General features: G+C 37.9%; 1 protein-coding gene across 13 annotated transcripts in view; it reads left to right on the top strand.

Annotated features, from left to right (window-relative positions):
- Positions 1-23,389, top strand: part of DMD (dystrophin) — a 2,091,067-nt gene that overhangs the window by 1,740,146 nt on the left and 327,532 nt on the right. For all 13 annotated transcript variants that reach the window (XM_055376532.2, XM_055376533.2, XM_055376528.2 and 10 more), the window contains one exon: positions 22,229-22,375. In XM_055376532.2, the coding sequence (XP_055232507.1) occupies positions 22,229-22,375 (147 nt within the window). The remainder of the gene's footprint in view (positions 1-22,228; positions 22,376-23,389) is intronic.

Here is a 23,389-nt window from a genome sequence, read left to right as displayed (position 1 = left end):
AAGAATCAATATCATGAAAATGGCCATACTGTCCAAAGTAATTTATAGATTCAATGCAATCTCCATCAAGCTACCATTGACTTTCTTCACATAATTAGAAAAACTACTTTAAATTTCATATGGAACCAAAAAAGAGCCCACATAGCCAAGTCAATCCTAAGCAAAAAGAACAAAGCTGGAGGCATCATGCTACCTGACTTCAAACTATACTACAAGGCTTCAGTAACCAAAACAGTATGGTATTGGTACCAAAACAGATATATAGACTAATGGAACAGAGGCCTCAGAAATAATGCCGCACATCTACAACCATCTGATCTTTGACAAACCTGACAAAAACGAGCAATGGAGAAAGGATTCCCTATTCAGTAAATGGTGCTGGGTAAACTGGCTAGCCATCTACAGAAAACTGAAACTGGACCCCTTCCTTACACCTTATACAAAAATTAACTCAAGACTTAAACATAAAACCTAAAACCATAAAAACCCTAGAAGAAAACCTGGGCAATACCATTCAGGATATAGGCATGGGCAAAGACTTCATGACTAAAACACCAAAAGCAATGGCAACAAAAGCCAAAATTGACAAATGGAATCTAATTAAACTAAAGAGCTTCTGCACAGCAAAAGAAACTATCATCAGAGTGAACAGGCAACCTACAGAATGGGAGAAAATTTTTGCCATCTATTCATCTGACAAAGGGCTGATATCCAGAATCTACAAGGAACTTAAACAAATTTACAAGAAAAAAAACAACCTCATCAAAAAGTGGGCAAAGGATATGAACAGACACTTCTCAAAGTAAGACATTTATGCGGCCAACAAACATGAAAAAAAGCTCATCATCACTGGTGATTAGAGAAATGCAAATCAAAACACACCAGTTACAATGGCGATCATTAAAAAGTCAGGAAACAACAGGTGCTGGGGAAGATGTGGAGAAATAGGTGTGCTTTTACACTGTTGGTGGGAGTGTAAATTAGTCCAACCATTGTGGAAGACAGTGTGGCAATTCCTCAAGGATCTAGAACCAGAAATACCATTTGATCCAGCAATCCCATTACTGGTTATATACCCAAAGGATTATAAATCATTCTACTATAAAGACACATGCACATGTATGTTTATTGCAGCACTGTTCACAATAGCAAAGACTTGGAACCAACCCAAATGCTCATCAATGATAGACTGGATAAAGAAAACGTGGCACAGATACACCATGGAATACTATGCAGCCATAAAAAAGGATGAGTTCATGTCCTTGGCAGGGACATGGATGAAGCTGGAAGCCATCAATCTCAGCAAACTAACACAGGAACAGAAAACCAGGCACCGCATGTTCTCACTCGTAAGTGGGAGTTGAACAACGAGAGCACATGGACACAGGGACGGGAACATCACACACCGGGGCCTGTCGAGGGGTGGGAGGTTAGGGGAGGGATAGCATTAAGAGAAATACCTAATGTAGATGATGGGTTGATGGGTGCAGCAAACCACCATGGCACTTGTATAGCTATGTAACAAACCTGCACGTTCTGCACATGTATCCCAGAACTTAAAGTATAATAATAATAAAAAAAAATCCTGACCAAATTATTTATTCAATGTGAAATTAATTGTAAGTTAGTGTTGCCAGGAGAGCTTATTACTTAGTTACCATGTATTCCCTCTCATCTCCTGCTTTGTTTATAAAGCTAAAAGCAAATTACTTAGGACAGCAATGTCAAATCACTTTCTTTCCCCAAAGCATCTGATTTTAGATAGCGCTGTGTGTGTTTTAAAAGCCCCTACCTCGACTTAGGCAGATAGAACCTTCGTTTACCATGCTATTCCCATCCCGCCTTTGAAACTTCTGAAAAGGCAGAACGGAGTAATTGTTTCAGACATCTGCTTAGCATACTTTGAAGTGCATATAAGTTCTTTTTCAGTTTCATTTGAACCCCAGCTGTCTTCACCGAAGTCTATAATCAATCTGAATTAAGTTGTCCTACTTCTCCTAATAAGTCTCTTATTAAGTTCTGCATCAGCCTCTTAGGGAGACTTAAAAGCTAATTCATGTAGAATTGCCATTTTCTACTAATTCACTTGTCAGCTCTCCAAATTCCAACAAAAACAATTGCAAAGACTATTAATTTGGCTCTTCATAAACAACTTATGTAAGTGTAGTATACATTGGAACCAAACAAACGATTTAAAACAGTGGGTGGGAGGAAATGAGTTGATGGCATTCAAAACGCTTCCTTTTTTGACTGTTATGAAATGCCTTCCACATCGAAAGCATAAAGCCATTTATTTAATAAGGGAAACATCCTTCTGCTTTTACTTTCATAGATGAGATAATGACTGAATGAACTTTGCTTAAAGACAGGAAAAGGCTTTAGAACAGTTGGAAAAGAAACATGTTCTTTTTATCATTGAACTTATTTTAATTTGGACTTCTTTGTGTTATTTTGATGGACTGTGATAAAAGAAGGAGCTAGAATTGGTTATTATTGTTATTGGATTAAATCAGAGTTGTACAGCTACTCTTCTGGTCATGGGATATTTAGGAGAACACGGGTAATCAAAATGTTCAGCTAATGAGTTCATCTGATTCTACTCAAGAAGTGTTTAATTAGATAATAAAAATTTCTCCAAAGAATACCATCCTTCCTACTATTTGAAAACAACCATATCAAAATCTGATCCTATGATATGCCAATCCTGTTTGCTAGGATTTTCTAGAAGCTTTGTTTGTGGTGGGTAATAACTAGAAATACTATTCCTCAAGAGTCTCGGGTAATAAAAGATTATTCAAAAAACTTAAGTAATATACTCTCAGTATTAGAGGATATACAAATGCACTCATTCATTAATTTATGATATGATTGAAACCTATACCCAGAGAAGTCTGATCTCATTATAGAGTGTGAACATTTAATTTATTTCAAAAACAAAAATTATATTGAGAGTTGTATAGATGGCATCTTAGTTTTCCTGGGAATATTATTATTTAGCACCAAGCTGAGGGAGCAAGAATTTGTATTAGCTTGTGTATACATGTGCATGTGCCACATTAACTAGAAACAATGCTAAAATGTGAGTTATTTATTTAACTAAAATTCCATATTTCCTAAGAAAATGGAATCACACAGCCAATATATATTTTTAATTATTTTTTGACATCTACCAAAGTTGTGACAAGAATAAAGTTCACAATTCTGTTACTCTCCTACCGTTCAGTAAAACAGGAAGTGCTTTAAGATCAAATAACCCAAGGAGTTCGCTTCTTCCTGTCATGCTTGACAATTACAATTTTCAAAATTTAACAGTTAGCATTGACACCAGTATTATGCCTTACACAACCTGAAATTAACTAAGTTAAGTAATGGCATTGAATAATTGTTCTTGGTAAATCAGTTTTCTGGGTATTATGGGAACAGTTGTGTCTGTGATACTAATGTCTCTCATTTTAATGGGGCCTAAGAAAGAACTTTTTCATAATAAGATTTTTTCATGTTAAAATAATATTTTTAGTTATAATTTACACTTCCTGCAGGTTTTTCTATTTAAAAGCACCTTCCGAGAGCAGTGATTCTTAAACTTATTTACTTCAGTTATCTTAACAGCCAAGAAGACATAGCCTGACATCTCCCGCTTCCACTTACCTATCTCCTTTTTCCATGAGCATGAAATTTCTTTGATGTTCTTGTTTTATTTTTTAAATCTCACATCAATTTTATGGTATTTTCCATAATGGATTCATCATGTTTTAATATGAAGATGCTTTTTCTTCAAATTCTGAAGTAAGGAATCTTTCAGCACATTCACCTATGGACATGAAAGCGTAAGTTGAGAATCACAGTATAAAGGATTGCCCAGTTTGTGCAGGCTTTATCTTTTTCCATCAACTTCTTTCTTTTAGGTACACAGACAAAAATAGCAGACCCTTGCTATTTCAAATTTATCTTTTGCAGTTTCATCTGATTATTGTGATCCAAAGTTCCATGACTAGCAGCTCTTAATTTTGAACATGTATTATTTGAAGCTTTTGTGCATAGTCACTTAACTAATGACTTAAATGGCATTTTAAGTCAGGTTCTATGAACGCAGACCCTGAGAACAGGGGTCTAGGTGCCTGTGATTTATAGAGGGTCTGCTCTCAGGAGAAGCCTGTAGTGGAGTTAGGGAAAAAATACAGGAGAAGAGCCCAGCAAGTATGCCATATCAGGTGAAACCTCACTTTGTGTCTGATCCAGAGAGAGAGCAAGCCCTGCAGCAGAAACCTCACTGTGGAGTTGTACTCTTTATTTTATTTTATTTTTTTGAGATGGAGTTTCGCTCTTGTTGCCCAGGCTGGAGTGCAATCTCAGCTCACTGCAACCTCCGCCTCCCAGGTTCAAGTGATTCTCCTGCCTCAGCCTCCTGAGTAGCTGGGATTACAGGCATGCACCGCCACGCCTGGCTAATTTTTGTATTTTTAGTAGAGATGGGGTTTCACCATGTTAGTCAGGCTGGTCTTGAACTCCTGGCCTCAGGTGATCTGCCCACCTCAGCCTCCCAAAGTGCTGGGATTACAGGCGTAAGCCACAATACCGAGCCGGAGTTGTGCCTTTATACCAGTCATTGTCTGTGTCACTGAAGTGCTGGCAAATATTTGTCGACTAGCTCTGAGGTGGGATGAATCCTGGTGTGTATCAAAACCAGTTTTCGTGGTGTAAATACTCCCTCTACCACTGATCTCCAGCTACCAACATAATGCCACTGAGTATGGAATTGGGAGGAGATGCACACAATTGGCTCTTGGGCTCTGCTGCAGCACACCACTGGCTGTGGTCCACTCCTGGGATATGGGTTACTTCCTGGGCTAGGGGGCTCCCCATAAGCAGAGGTCACATGTGGAGAAGGCAGGTAGCTATAAGACATTAATAGTCAACCATCACAGCAGCTGAAGGATGGATGCCCAGGTTAGGTAAAGTGTCCCCTGCAACTAATAAGTAAACCTAGTAATCCACTCACTCTTCATATTCAACATGACTTTTTTTAATGCTGTTTTGTTTTTGCATGTACAGTAATTCTTTATAAATAATGAGAATTTTGTTTCTTTATGGAAAATCCACCTACCCTCCACCCTACCATGAATAGCTTGATAGCTGTTCATCAGAATTAGTGATGGAAGAGAAGAGTTAATGAATGAAAAAGTCTAAGAAAGTGATCACTATTAGTAAGAAAATGGCCTCATAAGTGAGTTTGGCTTTATAGTTATGGAATCTGTAAATGTCTAGGCATTCAGACATGTCCAGACATCATTGAGAATGTCAAGAATTTTCAGTGGCAATAGTTCTCACCTCAGCATACATCAGAATCACCTGGAGGGCTTGTAGAAACTCAGGTTGGTGAACCCCTTCCCCAGAGTTCCTGATTCAAAATGTCTGGGGCAAGGCTAAGAAGTCCCAACTTGTTCCCAGGTGTTCATGATGCTGCTGGTTCAGAGATACATTCTGAGAACCAATATTCCATAGTAAAGCTACTGTGTATGTACCTGAAGACATATTTTGTGTAGTGTTAGCGTTTCTTCAATTACAAGTAATAAATATATCATTTATTATTTCTTTTATATTTATCAATATCCAGAAGAATTTAGTTTAAAAATGAATGCAGGCACACAGCCTCCTGTTGGATTGATTAATAGTTTAGATATGGGAGCATCATAGGGAGCATTGTTTCGCTTAGGAACCTTGAAATGAATAATGGCTTCTTTTCTAAATCTCACTTGTGGAAGACCTTGACGGTGGTTTATTTCATTTTTTCCTGTTGGTATTTTAATGACACTAGTACAATTTTGGGGTTGCTTCAGATGACCAACAGCATAACTTGCCTTCCCAGTATTAATTTTTAACGTTAAAAATATTTAGTCATGGCCGGCCGTGGTGGCTCACGTCTGTAATCCCAGCACTTTGGGAGGCCGAGGTGGGTGGGTTGCATGAGCTCAGGAGTTTAAGACCAGCCTGGACAACATAGTGAAACCTCGTTTGGACAAAAAATACAAAAATTAACCAGGTGTGGTGGCATGTGTCTGTAGTCCCAGCTACTCGAAAGGCTGGGGCAGGAGGACTGTTTGAGCACAGGAGGTTGAGGCTGCAGTGTGCCCTGTTCACTCCACTGTACTCCACGCTGAGTGACAAAGCAAGACCTTGTCTCAAACTATATATATATTTAGTCACATAACTTTTCACTTTGTGTAAACATTTTTTGCATTTACCAATAAAAACAATTACATTTAAAAATTCTCCTTACACTTTTCTACCAAACATACTGATGAGAAAATAGTACTTTATAGAGTTTCTGGATCTAGGATATTAAAAATAGTTGGGATCAGTCAACACTTTTTAAGTAAAATCTACTTGCTAGATATGAATAGCTAATAGCTTCTCCAGGAGTGCCTACATTTTATAACTTACCTTGTCCACCCCTTGAGGCTCTGTGTTCAGGGGGAGGGTATATTTTTGTGTATAGAAATAGAGATGAGGTGAGATAGAGATGAAATAGAGATGATGTGGGATCAACTGGGAGAAAGTAGAAAGGAGTCTTAGCTGAAGTGGTTGAGGAAGGAGGATTTTTCCCAAAATGGTGCAAAAAACAGTGTATTAAATATCTGTGAAAAAGTTCATGGTTGTGGTATAGGGTGAGTGGTATATGAAATGAGAATTATGGGATAAACTAATGGAAACAGATGTCTTAAAATTTGCTTTTAACTTTAAACAAGAAACATGAAACTTAAACTTTTCCCTTATCCTGGAATCTGGGAGAGGAGAAGGATGAGAAAAAATGAAATTTTACATTAGAAGCAATTTGATTAATGTTCAATGTAAAATGGAAATAGCTGTGGTCAAACCCACTCAAATCAAGTGTACATTAAATAATTGAGTTAACTGAATTAGGCAGAGTAAGGGCACGGTGATTTTCAGTGTTGTTGAAAATTGGTCCACATATCATTGTTATGCTTTTTGTTTGTAAACCTCAATATTTATTAAGTTTCCACAGTGTGCTCAGCCCTGAAACGTCAAATTCTCTTAACCAGAATGAGGCTGGAGGATCTAACACTAAGACAGATTTCTATTTTCTTTTAAGGAATTGATTTTTATGGTAATTTTTTTTCTTCATAAAGTTAAGAACCTGCCAGTCCTGTTTCGAAACACACTTATTTTTAGAAGTTTGGTTTTCCGGGATTATGCATCATTATAGACTCAAATGACTCATTTAGAACTTTTCCCTATCAAATATTCACATTCTATGATCATGATCTTAACACGGCATAAGCAAGTTAGTGAACAGAGTGAAGTCAATTTATTGGCAATATATGCCAAAGTACAGGAATTAAGTAGAAACAAAAGTGAATGAGAGTCTTTGGCAATATATTGGTGTGTTTTTTTTAGAACCAATGATAAACTACTGCTGAGTTTCCTTTTATTTACTTTTTTCCTGCTCTTAAAACATTGTAACCCATTTTGAGATCTATCCATTGTTGTGAACCTAAAGCCTATTAGGTCTTATTAAATAATACCCATTTAACTGACCTGTGATTTAAGTTTCTTATCTGCCCCCAAGCAAGTAGACTATATGCAACAGCATTTTACCTGCTTCACCTTCTGCTTGCCAGTTGGTTTTTGGTCTTCACATATTTCTAGCAGGGATGGGGCTAAAGCAAGGGAGAGAATGGTCCATTGTTTTAGACTTTCACAAACCCAATATACTAGAATCTCCACAAAGGTTATCCAATATCAGGGTGACTTTTGTGCACCCAATAAAGCATACGGTTAAAAGAAATACAGGCTAAACAAATGAGCATAAATTACTCCGTTGGCTTATGCTGTGAATAAAATATTACCTTTGGAACCATCTCAATTTTTTTTATATAAAAGTTGAAGGAAGACATTTGCAAAGTCGTTTCTGCTATAAAACTGCCTAGGGTTTGGGGTTGATTGTTGTATGCAAGAGGGATCTTGGTGAAATCTGACCCACTTTGAATCTAAAATTACTGAATTCTTAGTGAAAAGATTATTTTAAAAAGAGTTTTGAACTATTTTTGCTACTGAAATTGTATTCTCCTTTAGATAATCAATGCAGCATCACCCCCACAGATTTTTGAGGGCACTAAATCATACTCCTATTTTGAAAAAGAAAAAAGTCTATTACTATTAAATATATCTGTTAGTTGAATATCAATCACTTTTTCTAAAGGGTAGATTTGGCCAATGAGGGATTTTTTTTTTTTTTTTTTTTGGAAATCACATCTGAGAACATTGTTTAGACAGCTTGACACTTAGACTCATTTGTGTAAGTAGTAATTTATTCATCATTTGCATGTACTTAACTGGACATTATCATGATAGCAGTTGTCATAACAGACTATTACAGGATATGAATTTAGATATTACCTTAAGATGTGATCAGAAAAATCAGAATATCTTGAAAATATCAATTTTATGGTGAGAAAAATGACAAACTGAATAAACTACTGACTCAAGAAGCTAGACCTTTCACATCCTCATGTATTCACAGAGGTAAAAATAACAACTAATAATGTATCCAGAGGGCCCACATTGCTCAGAAATGAATACATAAGACTTTCTTTTCAGCTTCAGAATATGATGAAAAGAAGATGAACCGTTATTTTAAAAATTTAGCAATCTAATTTTTAAACAGGATGTTGCATAGATTTTAATGAAGAAAATTCATTTTCTGTTCCTTTCATTTGACTTTAAGTAGTTGAATATCCTGCTTTTTTATTTTGTTTGCAAGAAATAAAACAATTTTAGAAAGACTAAAAACATTAATTACGTTTAGGAACTACAATAATCTGAAAGTAAAATTGGATATTAAAGGACATTTTTGCAGTCCTTTTTAGCCCTCTTCTGTGTATTATTTTTATCACTGCTCTTAAAAATTTGTATTAATCTTTGGTTCATTTCTGCTTTAGTATTTCTAAGTTAATAATATATTGAATGAAAAATCAAATCAGTAAAAATCCATTTTGTTTCAGTAGTGAGTGCCTTCCCCCTAGAACCAAAACTAAATAAATGTGCTCCATATAAAGCAAACTGGGTACAGCATATTGCACGGGTAACTCACAATTCTAGATTCCTCTATTAATCATTATTCAGACATGCAGAGGTAGCTTAATTTGCTTTAATAAGTGAAAACAGAATCTCTTTGAGACTGCTATCTGCAGTATTATACTTTGTCCTGCATTTTCTTGGTCAAAAATTGTGTTTTATAGCCATGATATATTTTGGCTTGGAATTTGCTTCTTTATAAGCCTATTTAGTAATAGTCATCATTTAAATGAAATGATATCCATTAGCCTTAAGCTGCATGATTACAGAGACTTGGTCTATCTTACGCTGTATTTCCAGTGCCTAGAACATTCCCTGGCATATAATAGGTACCCAATAATAGTTTTTGGAATAAATGAATAAACAAATTTGTGCAAAAGCATAGGGCAAAATGCTATCTTTTAGATAGCGTGACCCTTAAAAATTATTTTGCAAATAATTTGCTCCATTTGCCACCAGCTTATTTCTGGCCATTGTTACTTCTTGTCTCTGCATACAAACACTCTGTGTCTCTTCTCCTTTCCGCAATGACCACAAGTTATACTGATCTACTTGAGATTTTCCAGATGACTATTTCATGTCCAGAGGAACACGCCTCTTCTATTGTTCCCCTCTGTGAATGATTTCGGTCACCTTATCTACTCAGGAGGTCTCTCTTCCCCTCCATCAGCATCTTTCTCTGCACCTTCCAAACCCCTATGACTCAACTTCTCATAATATGGATTGCATTTTTTTAATGACCCATTAAATTGTGTACCTCTGCTAATGATTGTGAGTGTGTTGAGACTTCCATTTTTCCAGTGGATGATAGGTATATAATATACACACACACACACACACACACACACACACACACACACACACACACGTGGGCACAGTATCTAGTGGATATAAAGTAAGTGTTTTCAAGTGAGTAGTAATTAAATCTAAGAGTTGCCGAGAAAATGCCATTCCCGTTTTGTGGACATCTTCATTCTACATTGTAAAGGCCACCTCATTCAAGACCCACCACAATCTTGATCCCAGAAAACACCCATGATTCATCTTTTACAGCTGCCCTGTACTTCATATTTTAAGTTATTAAAGGCTATTTGCTTTTCCTCAGACACACATTAAACTTTCCTACCTCTTACCCTTTGTTCAAGTTCTGAACACATATCTTTCTTCCCCACACTATGCTTCCTCTTTATCAGTTTCATGTACCTACTTTCCAATGTCTATTTCGAGGAGACCTTTATAAGGCTACATGATAGAGGTTGCCCCTGGGGCGATGTGAGAAATCAGCTCCAAAAAGGTAGCTACCCGGCAAAGGATCTTAGTCTGTGACTCTCTCATGGATGAACTTATTACCTACTGCTTTGCAGAGTCTCCCTGGACTAGCCTGAATAGGAACTTGTGTGACTATATGTGAACTAAAAGAAGGAGAAATATGCCGAAACTTCTCATCCATCTTTGGAACAGCCCTAAAGTATGCATGTTACTATCCCTTTTCTACACAAGTGGAAAATATTTGTAAATGAACTTCGTTACAGTCTAATATTTGATGACTTCTTAGTTCATATCATTATTCAAGTAACTTTTCTTTAGTGGAAAAGCCCAAAAATTAGGGAGGCAGGGAGAGAGAGAGAGAGCGAGAGAGGGATCATCTGTAATCTCAGCCCCAGCATCTATAATCCCAATCCCTGCAAGGGCCTCTTTGGGCAAAGAAGAAAAAGGCACTGTGTTTTTGAAGAGATCCCCGGTCCTATGCCAAGCCTAACCAATTTGGTAGTAGAGCCCAGGCTGGATTTCAGTTGGTTTGTAGTCTTCTAGTCTTTTCATATGTAAATATTTTTAATGCTTTTATTCAGTGTTGTTAAAATGCCCTCCAAAAGATGCACTAACTTGTACCACCACCACCAAGCAGAATATATTTTCCTTGAATAGGCTACTTCCTCTTTTTTTCCCACTCACTCCATTTTTATTTTAAAAATCCCTGGTAGAGACCAAAAACCGAAATGTTATATTCTTGCCCAAAGAATGAGAGATGCTTCAGAAATTAGCAAATGCTCCAATATAGATCAAGTGATAGATATAAATAATTCAGATATGGGATAAGGAAAATGGGCAGCTTTCTCTTATTTAGGAACTCTATGTCAGGTTTCTGTGAGAAACTATGTTTATGAAGCAGTCTGACAATAGCTATTGGTCTGAAGTATTAGTAATTAGTACAGAAGTGCCTAATTCTCTTGACTGCTTGTTCTTTAATAAAAATGTATTGAGGGATTATCATGTACTATGGCTTGGCATATACTGGTGAAAAACAATAATGTAGAATTGCCTTAATAAATTTTCTGGTCTTGGGAAGGAACAGACAATGAATAAATGAATAGGCAAATATATATGTACTTGCAAATTGTGATCAGGGTTAAGAAGGAAAATAGGGTGTTGAGAGTCAAGGAAAAAGGAGACACTTTACGTAGGGCAACAACTGGGGATAGGCTATCTTTAAAAGTCACATCTAACTGAGATCAGAAGTATATGAATAAGAGCCAGCTAGGCATAAAGTGGATATATAAAACTCCAAGCAAAGGGAACAGTGTATCTGAAGGTTCTACGTCAAGAGTAAGCTTGGGCCAGGCGCAGTGGCTCATGCTTGTAATCCCAACACTTTGGGAGGCCGAAGTGGGAGGATCACTTGAGCCCAGGAGTTTGAGACCAGCCTGGAAAACATAGAGAGACTCCGTCTCTCAAAAAAAAAAAAAAAAAGAAAAGGAAAAAACTAACTTAAAAAATATATATATATCAATGCCAGTGGTGTGTGCTTGTAGTCCTGGCTAACTTGGGAGGCTGAAGCAGGAGGATCACTTGAGCCCAGGAGTTTGAGGCCACAGTGAGCTATGATTGCACTGCTGCACTCCAGCCTGGGCAACAGAAAGAGGCCCTGTCTGAAAAATAAAATAAAAATAAATAAAGAAATAAAAAGCTTGATGAGTTCTAGGAACTCAACATTTTCTAACTTCTTATTAGAAATGCCAAATTCTCAGGCCCACCTTAGACCCACTGAATCAAAAGCACTAAGTGGGACTCAGCAGTCTCTGTGTTAACAAGCCTTCCACATGACAATGAGATGCACACTATTGTGTGAGAATCACTGCCTTAGACTGATGTTTTGAGCTATTTAGGGGAGGGAGAGGGCCCATTCAGGGACAATGGTGGTTAACACATGTGGCTCAGACCAAGAAATGATTGCAAGCCCAAAAGCTTGTAAAATGTAAAACTTCAGGCGCAGTGGCTCACGCCTGTAATCCCAGCACTTTGGGAGGCCGAGGCGGGTGGATCATCTGATGTCAGGAGTTCAAGACCAGCCTGGCCAACAAGGTGAAACCCAGTCTCTAGTAAAAATAGAAAAATTAGCCAGGCATGGTGGTGGCGTGCGCCTGTAATCCCAGCTACTCGGGAGGTTGAGGCAGGAGAATCGCTTGAACCCAGGAGGCGGAGGTTGCAGTGAGCCGAGATCGCACCATTGCACTCCAGCCTGGGTGACAAGAGCAAAACTCCATCTCAAAAAAAAAGTAAAACTTCATCTGTCTAAAATAACTTCTGAATTTGAAGATAAACATCCTCATGGTTGATATTTTAATGGTTTATGGATTATTACTTACTTTTAAGGAAGTTAATAGGTTTCATTAACTGCCATTTTGCTTCATTTTGTCACATATAATTAAAATTTTTCAGACAGAAAATATTGGTATTTTTTCTGTTTCCTTAGCAACCTAAAGCATGGCCTGCTTAAATGACTTATTTGTGCTCATTAAAAACCTTTTTGTGTTAATTGTGTATATTTTGTATTTAGCCTCTGTGAAACACTCATGAACTATCTTTTTATTTGCTTTAATTGTGTCATTGGAAAGCTTGAAGTATTTTGTGGGTTTTTTTTTTTTTTGCTTGCTTTTTGTCTATAAAGGGGAGATAACTGGCAGTTGCAGTTAGGATTATAGAAACGTTTTCCCAAGGAAATTAATAAAATTTGTTCAAGTTTCTTCTTTTACAAATTGTACTTATTTTTGATTTTTTTAATAGTGGTAAAATACAAATTACATGAAGTTTACTGTCTTGGCTCTATTTAAATGTATACTTCCATGGCGTTACGTACATTTACATTGTTCTGCTGCCATCACCACCATCCATCTCCAGAACGCTTCTCATCTTGCAAAACTGAAACTCTATGTCTATTCAACAATAATCCCCACCAGGCATGGTGGCTCACACCTGTAATCTCAACACTTTGGGAGGCCAAGGCAGGAGGATCACCTGAGGTCAGGAGTTCGAGACCAGACTGGCCAACATGGTAAAACCCCATCTCTACTAAAAATACAAAAATTAGCTGGGCGTGGTGGTGCACACCTGTAATCCCAGCTACTTGGGAGGCTGAGGCAGCAGAATTGCTTGAACCTGGGAGGCGGAGGTTGCAGTGAGCTGAGATCGAGATCATGCCACTGCACTCCAGCCTGGGCAACAGAGCGAGACTCCATCTCAAAAGGAACAAAAAAGAAAAAACAACAATAATTCCCCATTGCTTCCTGCCCCCAGCCCCTGGAAACCACCATTCTATTTCCTGTCTATAAATCTGAATACTCATTTCTATATCTTCTTTGGGGAAATGTCTATTCAGGTTACTTGCTCATTTTTTAGTCAGGTGATTTGTTTTCTTGCTATTGAGTTGTAGGAGTTCCTTGTGTATTTTGAATACTAACCCCTTACCGGGTGTATGGTTTGCAAAATATCAATTGCTCCTGCTATGTTCAACTTGTTCTTAAAAATAAAAACTTTTCCTTTGTGGTCAATACTTCCCTGTTCCGCATTTCCAAATTTTATACATGAAGGAAATATGAGCACCCAGAAAAGAAAGAAGATAGACACTGTTAATATGGCCAAGATATAATTCGGCTTTTATTTTAAGAACATTGGAGTTACAAGCTTCATAGAAAGCCATGTCCTAAAAGATGAAGAATTATAATCAATGCAAAGAGAAAATGTTAAAAAGAAAAAGTTATCCTTTTATGTTTGGGTATATATTCTTTTTCGATATTGTAAAGAGAAACTAGAGTTTTTTGTTCTTGTTTCTGTTTTGTGTTTGAGACAGAGTTTTGCTCTTGTTGCCCAGGCTGGAGTGCAATGTTGCAATCTCAGCTCACTGCAACCTCCACCTCCCGGGTTCAAGCAATTCTCCTGCCTCAGCCTCCAGAGTAGCTGGGATTACAGGTGTGCACCACCATGCCCGGCTAACTTTTCTGTTTTTAGTAGAGACAGGGTTTCACTGTGTTGGCCAGGCTCGTCTGTAACTCCTGACCTCAGGTGATCCACCCACCTCAGCCTCCCAAAGTGCTAGGATTACAGGCGTGAGCCACTGCACCTGGTTGAGATTGTTTTTTATAAAAAGATGTGGATTCTTTATGGAAAACACAGGGCAGTTAATTGCTGTTTTTTTAATGTCACAAATTTGGAAGTGTGTTGAGTCTGAGAAGAAACCATAGTTAAAATATAATTACTGATAATCGCTTGGGAAATAAAAGCCCTAAATTTCTTCATGCCTACAAACTTGATATTGTTTTCCCAAGATCTTTTTTTTGACTTTAACCTTTCTTAAGTGTTTCTGATTATGCTAAATCTAGGCCATTAGTTCTGAGTCTGTTTCATTATTTATATTGTTATTCAGTTTACTCGTCAAAAGTGATCATGCCCAAATATGAAAGTTTACAAGAATTGCCCTGAAAACTGAACTCAAGGAGACAATGAAAAGAAACTGCATAATATTTTGCCTTCAGGCTATCACAATAAAAACTGTTGCTGGAAAAAAATGCAATCACATCTCTTTTTTTTTTTTTTTAAAGTACGTTTCAATGGCATAATTTATTGTCGAGAATGTCTCTACCAGAAGCATAAGTGATACTAAAGGCAGAGGGTTGTATTCGCTCAGTCTGCAAAGTATCCCCTTTGTCTTAGCTCCACGCAGTCCCTCAGAATTTGGCAGAAATGAGGGACTCAACTTTCGAGAAAGGTTGACAATCCCAGTTTTGTTGGAGAGCTATGAAATAGCCCCATAATGTTAGTAATGAAAATTCACTTAAGAAGTCTCCTGCAGGCCTGGCACGGTGGCTCAGGCCTGTAATCCCAGCACTTTGGGAGGCCGAGGTGGGTGGATCACCTGAGGCCAAGAGTTCAAGACCAGCCTGGCCAACATGGTGAAACCCCATCTCTTCTAAAAATACAAAATTAGCCAGGCGTGGTGGCGGGCACCTGTAATCCCAGCTACTCAGGAGGCTGAGGCAGGAGAATCACTTGAACCCAGGAGGTAGAAGTTGCAGTGAGCCGAGATCATGCCATTGTACTCCAGCCTGGGCAGCAAGAGTGAAACTCCACCTTGGAAAAAAAAAAAAAGAAAGAAAGAAAGGAAGGAAAGGAAGGAAAGGAAGAAGGAAGGAAGGAAGGAAGGAAAAAAGAGAAAGAAGTCTCCTGAAAAAAAGAAAGGAAGAAAGAAAGAAGTCTCCTATATAAAAAAAGGAAAGAAAGAAAAGAAGGAAGGAAGGAAGAAGAGAAAAGAAAAGAAAAGAAAAGTCTCCTGAAAAAAAAATACCAAAATATAAGTGCTTGACAACTGAAGTTCAAGGGTAAAGGCTATTGGGAAAGCAGATGAAGTTAATCTAAGTAATGGATGCTGTTGGTGCCCCAGCCAGATTCGTTCACTGGATTGGTGCACCCATTCCTCAGTGACTCTGAGTATTAGCTGCTAAAGCCTCATGGTTTCACCCCTTTCCAGAGAACCTCCCTCAGCCAAAAGGAAGCCACCTTGACTGGCATGTCCCACCACACCTTCTCTCTTAAAACCACCAGGGGTACAAAGGGAAAACCCCTTTGTCTCATCATGGCACCTGCTGTTGTACAATTTGTGATCTGGGAATTCCCATGGGGCCAGATTGATGCTGGTCTCCAGCCCATACCACATCCCAACTTAACTTTCTTGCCCTGTCTTCCTGCTTCTCTCACTCCCTTTTTCTTGAGAGCACTCAGACTCTGCTTCTCTAAAACCTGGCTGAAGGCAGTAGGTATCTGAAAGAAAAGCTGTACCTACATTCTGGGTATCAGAGCAGTCAGGGAACCAACCAGAATGAAAAGTCAAAAATTACAGGTAATGATGGAAGTCTCTGAGCCTGATACATTTCATGAAGGGCTTGCTCACAGCTCAACTTGTGTTTCTTTTTAATTGTTTCAACAGCATTTGAGTAGCTCATTCCGCCCAGGTATTTGAGAGATTCCAGTAGGCCTCTGATCCTCTGGAAAAAGCAAGATACAGTCCTTGACTCTCTTGGCCCCATGAGGATGATATATCTGCTGAGAAATGCAGAAGCTGCAAAATATAGCTGGGCTGTACCTGCTGCCAATTCCCGGGTAACTGCATTCTGTGAGGGCTTCCCTGAACCACGAGGAAGAGCCCCGGAATAAGTACTAAACACCAGTATTTATAGGACATGATTTCCAATTGCTCATCCTTGCCTTCTCATGACTAGCTCAGCATGAAGAATGCTGGGACTTTTCTTTCCTAGCACCTCCTCTTTTTAGGCTACTTTTCAAGAGTCTTGGTTAACAAACATTTGTTTGACAAGGATTCATGGTAGACAGCAATGCCATTAGTCCCTACTTAAGTAATATTTGTAACATAAATTTCTCTGCACGTGTATGTAGCCCAAGAATAACACTTCATTTTTGGAACCTAGTAATTTTGAATTCCTGGTGAGTGAGATAGGACCTCTATGAGTTAGCAGGTTAAGATTTTGGGAGGAATATTTAATATCCCTAAGAAGGGAAGTTTTTCAAACACTGAGTAGCACTATATATATATATATATATATATATATATATATACATATATATATATATATAGCCAGATATATATATATATATAGCCAGATATATATATATATAGCCAGATATATATATATATATATATATATATATCATGCCATTTATAAATAAACTCATAAGTGGCAAATCCAGTAGAGCTAATTTGAGCATCCCAGAGTCTCCCCTCTCTGTCGCTTGTTTGTGCAGCTACTCCTGCTGTGGCCTTTTATGGATTATCCTGGACTTCTACAACTGACCCCTTTACTTTCTCTCCATCTACAAGCTTCATTTTGCTTTGCTTTCCTCCTAATCCAGTTTAGATTCCACAGTATGTTTTTTCAATTACATCCTGGCTAATATTGAAACTCCCTTATCCCTAAACGTGTGAGCCACAGTCATCTGACGAAACCCCAAACCTGGATCAACTGTTTTCCCCATGCTTACATGCAACACTGTTGGAGAAAATGAGAAAGTCAGGCAGATTGGTTCTGCTAAAAAATGTTGAACCTCATCCTCAAGTGGGCCCTCAACACTGTTTGCCAACCTCATTACATTTCTTAGGTCAACTCCCTCTCACAGTCTCTATTACGATTAATTCAAATGTTCCCACTTACTCTTAATTCATGTTTTCATTCAGTGACTATTCATTGCACACCAGGCACTGCACGCTATGCCAGGCACTGCAGACTATGCCAGGTCTGTTGATTCCTACTTCACAGAGGAAATAAAACCCCTCCAAGCAGAATTCCCTCAATTTACTCTTTCTAGTCTTTCCAACTGACCTTCTGTGCTTTGCAGTAGGAATGTTCTCTTAACTGTCAAGTCAAAATTCCTCCCTCAAAAATAAGATTCCCTTGTTAATAGACAATTCCTTTCTTTTCTTAGAAAAGTAGTAGATGACTATAATTTTAAATGTGTATTTGAACAAATCCTTAGCTACATAAAGATAAGCAAAGATATGACAGGCAATTTAATTTTATATGAAGAAAAACTTATTATATCAGACTTACCTATCATTCTAAATCAGTACTTTTGTATCTATAATCAGACAACATTTAATGAACTGAAAATTCTGCCTGTGTGAAACTAGTCATAATAAAATTAGACTTGGTTTGCTCTTTCATGGAGAACATATTCCAGATGTTTCAGTGATTCAAAGAAAACCCACAATATAATGGCTTTCTTCAATGTTTTCTCACTTACTGCTTCCAAACTAGAATAAAACCTAATGCAATCCTGATATCACTTAAATAGCACATCGTATTGCTCAGCATTAACTGTGCTTTTTGACATTTTAGGTGTAGTGTTTAATAAACACAAATTTATGTGTGTCATATTAAAAGCTCTAATCTGTGAAATATAGCCAAACCAATGTCACATCTATTTAAATAGCAAAGTACCTGTGTTCACCCTTTACAGGGTGAAGGTCTTGTGACTCTGTGTTTAGGCGGCCATACTTCTTGTTATGTATGCTGCTGGGCACTGAGAGCCCACAGTGGTGAGCCATCCTTGGGTGGTACGAGCTGCTACCAAAACCTAAATCAAATGCCAAAGTGAAGACTGACATGAGCATTCTCCTGCCTCCTTTTCCTTTTTATCTTTCCTACCATCTGTTATCTCCTTTCTTCCACCTTCATGCGTTGAGTGCCCTCATGATGATTTCTAGCTGACTGAAGTCCTTTAGTCTGCTCAACCCCATCTAGAGACTTCCCCAAAGTGAACCTTTGCCCCCAGTTATCTGTTTATCAACTGACCTCACACCAGTCAAAGCTTCCATTGTCAAATATTTTAACAGAAATTTAGGAATTCAGATTAAACTGAATATTTGGCATTTTTTCTTTTTTTCTTTTTTTCTTTTTTTTTTTTTTTTTGGAGACAGAGTCTTGCTGGGTCACCCAGGCTGGAGTGAGTGCAGTGGTGCCATCTTGGCTCACTGCAACCTCCACCTCCCAGGTTCAAGCGATTCTCATGCCTCAGCCCCCTGAGTAGCTGGTACTACAGGCATGTGCCACCACGCCCGACTAATTTTTGTATTTTTAGTAGAGACAGGGTTTCACCATGTTGGCCATTCTGGTCTCAAACTGCTGACCTCAAGTGATCCACCCATCCACCCACCACAGCCTTCCAAAGTGCTGGGATTACAGTCATGAGCCACCCCACCCGGTCTGGGTTGTTTTCTTCATCTTTAGCAGTTGTCTTGTTCACAACTACTTCAACAATATTTATTTTCTTTTTCTTTTTGAAGCAACTCTCCAGAGTATTTGGCCTGGTTTTTATAGAAATAATAACTTTTTTCTTTTCTTTTTAAGCTAATATTTTTATGATTTAGGAAATCTTTATTAAATTACATAATCACAACAGTTACTGGCAAAGATAGGTTTGAGAACATACACACAACTGACGGTTGTAACAAGTCAACTAATGGGAGCAGAAGGTCCACACATACTGACAGGCACCTCGAACATTTTATTGAGGCTGTGAGAGGTTCCCATCACTGCTGTTTCACAAAGAGAATGAAGGAAGACTTTGGCTAATTTGGTGAGTCTTAAGTGGAGATTAGTTAAGAGAACTTCCACTATCATTGCTTGAAAGAAGCAAAAAAAAAAAAAAAAAAAAAGAAATCACAAGATCTTATGGTAAAGTTTAAAGAAGAAAAGTAAATTTTAAAAAGAAAAAAAAAGAGGAAGAGGGAGAGTGTTGCAATTAATTATGAGTACCAAAACTTATTTTTGAATCCCCTTCATCCTCCAAAACATTGAAGCAGGATTAATATGTGTGCTCAGGAATTTGGGAGAGAAAATGAAAATCAAAATATTCTAATAAGAGACATTTGAAAATGTACATTGTGTCACCTAAAGGGAACTGAAATCTAGATATGGCTTAACGAGGTAGGATAATCAACTTAATGGCTTGAGAGTCTTGCTTGTAAAGAGAGACGATTAGCACAAAGGACTCACCTGTATCACTGAAAGATGCTGCCTGCTGGCTTGCCCTCTCTGCAGAGGTTCCTGTTTACAGTTTCCCCTCACATGATATTTATTTGTGGCCACTAGAAATGCACGTTATTATCCAGAAGAGAATGATTTCATTTTGTAACCGTTGTCCTTGTCCAAGTTTCCCCCATTGACATTTAAGAAATCTGTTTTCTAACCTTTCTATTATGGAAAACAAAATTAATATGGATCATTTCCTTTTAGAGATAAGTATTCATATATATGGATTTAAACCACCTTTCTCCATGGGCACTTATTCTGATACTTTTAATCCATGTATTTATTCATAAGGAAATGGAACAATATTTACTATCCACCCCTATAAAACTTTCTGAATTTCACACTGATTCCAGTGACATTCCACTAACACGAAGTTGAATACAGATGAATACATCACATATGATTTTTTTTGCATGTGTATGGTCAGAAGGGGCTCTCTTTTGTTTGTTTTTATTAATATATAATTCACATACTTTAAAATTCACTCTTTTAAAGTGTACAATTCAGTGGTGTTTAGTATATTCACAAGATTGTGCCACCATCACCATTGTTTAATACCAGAACATTTTCGTTATCGTCCACAACAAACCCCCTGATTGTTAATGTAATGTTTTTAATGACCACTTTTTAAAACTTTAAGTTCAACAGAGTGATTATCACAATGTTTTGTATTATCTAAGAACTAAACAACAGTGTTATGCTCTATACAGCACCACAGTTTACTGATGAAGTATTCAGGTTGATTTGAGAGGATAATGTCGTTCTTATTTTGAATGTTCATACTGGCTCCTTTTATTTGGAGTGGGAGGAAATGCAAGGCTTATAAATGAGGTCAGTGTAACCAATGGTTTTATCAACATAGTGAACCAGACAGAGAAATCACACCTGCCCAGATCAAGCAAGTCAAAACAACACGTATAGTCAAGTGGTGCTGTCCTTGTACACAGACATTACATTACACAAACTGTTCTCCTAAGTGAGGGAATTTGTCCCTTAGAAATTGCTTATTGGAACATTTGGACATCATGCATCATGTTAAAGATCCATAAATGCCATCTCAATAGGGTAGATATGATGCATGGTAATATCCTCCCCATATCTGCATAGGGTTCTTCTGCTCAACGGATTGCTATGATGTATTGCATCAGAGACTCCTGCTCTAGTGCTTCAGAGACAGCTGAGAAGCCCCACGGGAGCCTTCTGAAGTCATTGCTACAAGGGCTAAAATACCAGGAGATCAGGAAGTCATTCTGAGGGCTTGACAAAATACCCTGCTCCCTAAATGAAACTGTTATGATGTGGTTGGTGCAAAGTATGCATGCAATATTTTATGACTGAATATATCTTTCTATTGTAAAAAATAAGGATCCATTTCTGGTTGTGACATGAGTAGAATTTAGAATCCAGCAGCAATATATTTTTCTTGTTACTTTGCCAATCCAGAATTTCTTAGGGGAAGCATATAACATAATAGTTAAGAATATATATTCTAGAGGCAGGCAAACCTGCATATAGGTATCCCAGGTTCCTCAATTTTTACCCATGAGAGCTTGGCAAGGTTTGTTTGTTTTGAAAACAAACCTCTGCAAGTTTGTTTTCTCATGTATAAAATTAGAATTCTCCAACTACTGGCCTCATAGGATTGTTGGGTAGAAATAAAATCAGTTTATGTATGAATAGAGCTCATCATGGCATTAGGCACCTAGGAAGTGCTCAACAAATAGTAGTTATCATTATTCCCCCATTAACAGATATCCATTGTTATAATGCTACCACAATAGACTGTCTTAGTCTGTTCCACCTGCTATAATAGAAATGCTATAAATTGGATAGCTTGTGAAACAACAAAAACTTATTTCTCACTGTTCTGGAGGTTGAGAAGTCCAAGATCAAAATACCAGCAGATTTGGTGTCTGGGGAAGGCCCATTCCTCATACAAAGCACCTTCTCACTGCACCCTCACATGCTGAAAGGAGCTAGCTAGCTCTCTGAGGTCTCTTTTGTAAGGGCGCTAATCCCAAAAATCACCTCCCTAAAGGCCCCATCTCCTAATACCATTGCCTTAGGTGTTTGGATTTCGTTTCCTTTTTATTTTTTAGGATTTCAACATAGGAATTTGAGGTGGGACACAAACATTCAAACCGTAGCATAGAGCAAACATTACTGGCACTGCACCCTAAAGAGAATAAGCCCAGGTATCAGTTCTTCTTGTTTTAAATATTCTCATCTTCCAATTTGCTTTTGACTATTGCACACAGGCACTTCGAGGAGAAATTGCGCCTCTGAAAGAGAACGTGAGCCACGTCAATGACCTTGCTCGCCAGCTTACCACTTTGGGCATTCAGCTCTCACCGTATAACCTCAGCACTCTGGAAGACCTGAACACCAGATGGAAGCTTCTGCAGGTAAGCACATTGTAAACATTGTTGTCCTTTGTTACAGTAAAATAATATACAGATAAAATTTGTAGAGAACAATGAAAGTACTTTTTTCGTTTAATGTTCATGGTAATATTTGTGAGGATAGGATATTTTATATTAGTTTATAATTCCCATCTAAACATTTTCAAATTATTAATATTAATTTTGGAAGCAACTAAGACTTAGTATATGTCTTAGTCTGTTTAGTGTTGCTATAAAAGAATACTTGGGGCTGGGTAATTTATAAAGAAAAGGTGTTTATTTGGCTCAGTTCTGCAGGCTGTACAAGAAGCATCTGCTTCTGGCGAGGGCGTCAGGCTGCTTCCACTCATGGCAGAAGGCAAAGGGGAGCTGGTGTACAAAGATCACACGGCAAGAGAGGAGGAGAAAAAGAGGGAGGGGAGGTGCCAGTTCTCATGAAAACTGCTAGAGCAAAACCTCGCTCACTACCGTGAGAATGGCACCAAACCATTCATGAGGGATTCACTCCTACAACCCAGACACCTTCCACTAGGCCTCACCACCAACACTGGGGATCAAATTTCAACACGAGAGTTAGACGGAACATCCAAACTCTGTGTAGCAGTATTCTTACGATAAACAGAAAATAATGCTGAATCATGATGGAAGATGTGAATTGCCGCCATGCAGTTCCTTTGTACTCTTACTGCTTGGATTCTTAAAAACATCTTTCCCTTTAGAATCCTAATTTAAACAAGAGTCAATAGTAAGGTGTGTCCAAAAGTCATTTAAAGAAAGAGCATCCTATCACAAACTTACATGTGGAAGTTTTTCGTAGGTTTGCGTAATAAATACAGGCAATGTAAGTGTGCTGCTCAAGGTCACACTTACTAGCCGTGGGACCTGGAGCAAATTACTTAACCTTTCTGAGCCTCAGTCTTTCATCAAAAAAAAAAAAAATGCGATAATAAAATTCTCTACAATATCAGTTTATTATTAGGATGAATAAGTCCAAATAAATGGAAAGTGCTTGGGAGC

The sequence above is a fragment of the Gorilla gorilla genome, chromosome X (genome assembly GCF_029281585.2).
Source record: "Gorilla gorilla gorilla isolate KB3781 chromosome X, NHGRI_mGorGor1-v2.1_pri, whole genome shotgun sequence".
In the NCBI taxonomy this organism is placed as follows: Eukaryota; Metazoa; Chordata; class Mammalia; order Primates; family Hominidae; genus Gorilla; species Gorilla gorilla.
This window is presented reverse-complemented; position numbering and strand designations above follow the sequence as displayed.